The 2,500-nt window shown below is 50.0% G+C and overlaps 1 protein-coding gene across 1 annotated transcript in view; it reads left to right on the plus strand.

The window, feature by feature from the left end:
- The window catches only part of LOC308382576 (neural cell adhesion molecule 1-like), a gene marked incomplete at its 5' end in the record, with an annotated part of 58,838 nt that overhangs the window by 7,095 nt on the left and 49,243 nt on the right, over positions 1-2,500 (plus strand). The window contains 2 exons of the mRNA XM_080860972.1: positions 1-132; positions 2,408-2,500. The exon at positions 1-132 is cut by the window's left edge and continues 12 nt beyond it; the exon at positions 2,408-2,500 is cut by the window's right edge and continues 45 nt beyond it. Of these exons, the coding sequence (XP_080717098.1) occupies positions 1-132; positions 2,408-2,500 (225 nt within the window). The remainder of the gene's footprint in view (positions 133-2,407) is intronic.

Raw genomic sequence — 2,500 nt, forward strand, 5'->3', positions numbered from 1 at the left:
TCCAGAACGCTCCGTCGCCTCAGGAGTTCAACGAGGGGGACGATGCTGACATTGTGTGTGATGTCGTCAGCTCTCCTCCCCCCACCATCATCTGGAAGTACCAGAACCAGAGGATTCAGCTAGAGAAGGATGGTATGACACACACACACACACACACACACACACACACACACACACACACACACACACATGTGTGTGCGCGTGCCAGACAAGTATAGCATGTGTATGCATATATAATCACACAAATAGTGTGTAACGTGCCAGCAGAACACACACACACACACACACACACACACACACACACACACACACACACACACACACACACACACACACAAGCAGAACACACACACACACACACAGGGGAAAATGCACTCAGGCACACACACACTTCTCCCTCTTTTTCCAGTTTTCCATTTTTTTCTTCCCAAGTGTCTCGTCAGCGTTTCATTTGCGCCCAGTCATTGGTTTCCAGGCTGTGTCCGTGGTGACTCACACTCGCTAGTGAGGCCGTGGCCAAGGGGAGAGAGAGGAGAAGATGGCACGTCTCTGATCAAGAACAACACGAGCTCTGGCCTGGAAGCAGAGCATTTCTCCCGAGGACATGCGGACGTGATGGGTGTATTTTTCCCTTTCCCAGCCACACACACACACACACACACACACACACACACACACACACACACACACACACACACACACTTCGGACGTTGGTGCACTGTGAGATGAAAGCCTGGCACAGCCCTGAAGCTCCTCCCCTGAAGCACCTCCCCTGAAGCTCCTCCTCTGAAGCTCCTCCCCTGAAGCTCCTCCTCTGAAGCACCTCCTCTGAAGCTCCTCCTCTGAAGCTCCTCCTCTGAAGCACCTCCTCTGAAGCTCCTCCTCTGAAGCACCTCTCCTGAAGCTCCTCCCCTGAAGCACCTCCTCCATGACGTTGAAATTATTGATTTGTTTTTGTTTTTGGCCTCCGTCGGCTGAAGCACACGCATGGACAAACATGCTGTCAAACGACAAGACACACACAACACACACACACACACACACACACACACACACACACACACACACACACACACACACACACACACACACACACACACAGCTGAACTATCTTGGCCCAGCAGGGCCCCTCGCTCCTGCTCCCTGGCCCCAGGCTGTGGTAACCGCAGGCCCTGTTGCTCTGGGGTCCTGGCAGGCCGCCTCTGGAGGGGGTTTTGGGGTCCTGGCAGGCCGCCTCTAGATGGGGTTTTCTCTGCGCAGACCACTAATTACAGCCCCGCAGTGAAACTTGAGCTGCATATGTAAATAAAAACACTCTCCAAAACGCTCCTCATTCCTGCTCTTAAACTCTCAACCTTCTGCTCTCAGGCTGTAGAACCACAGAACCAGAGAATCATGGAACCAGAATGTCTTTTAGTCTCAGAGGGGTTGAATAAAAGTACATTATTCTGTACATCATATGTTGATGGAGAGAGAGAGAGAGAGAGAGAGAGAGAGAGAGAGAGAGAGAGAGATGTCCTGGTAGAGGACAGAGAAAGTACATTATTCAGTACATCATATGTTACCCATCAGCAGAAAACTCTATTCTAAAAAGAGATTAAGATAGCAACTGATTCTAGATCAGATGGTCTGAGCCAGACCATGGCCTCTTCTGTTCCGTCATCCTCTCACTTTCCGTTAGTGTTAGTGTTCAGACACACACATCCAGCAGAGATCACAGCTGTGTTAGTGTTCAGACACACACAATATGACCTTCAGCCGACCAGCAGAGATCACAGCTATGTTAGTGTTCAGACACACACGTCCAGCAGAGATGACAGCAGTGTTAGTGTTCAGACACACACACATCCAGCAGAGATCACAGCTGTGTTAGTGTTCAGACACACACATCCAGCAGAGATCACAGCTGTGTTAGTGTTCAGACACACATAATATGACCTTCAGCCGACCAGCAGAGATCACAGCTATGTTAGTGTTCAGACACACACGTCCAGCAGAGATGACAGCAGTGTTAGTGTTCAGACACACACACATCCAGCAGAGATCACAGCTGTGTTAGTGTTCAGACACACACATCCAGCAGAGATCACAGCTGTGTTAGTGTTCAGACACACACATCCAGCAGAGATCACAGCTGTGTTAGTGTTCAGACACACACATCCAGCAGAGATCACAGCTGTGTTAGTGTTCAGACACACACATCCAGCAGAGATCACAGCTGTGTTAGTGTTCAGACACACACATCCAGCAGAGATCACAGCTGTGTTAGTGTTCAGACACACACATCCAGCAGAGATCACAGCTGTGTTAGTGTTCAGACACACATGATATCTATCTGTCTACAAACTCTTTCTCTCTCTCTCTCTGTCTCTCTCTCTCTCTCTCTCTCTCTCTCTCTCTCTCTCAGTTCGCTTTAAGATCCTGAGTAACAGCCACCTTCAGATCCGCGGCGTGAAGAAGACGGACGAGGGCTCGTACACCTGTGAGGCCCGCATCATGG

This window comes from Sprattus sprattus (genome assembly GCF_963457725.1).
Source record: "Sprattus sprattus genome assembly, contig: scaffold_124, whole genome shotgun sequence".
Taxonomy (NCBI): Eukaryota; Metazoa; Chordata; class Actinopteri; order Clupeiformes; family Clupeidae; genus Sprattus; species Sprattus sprattus.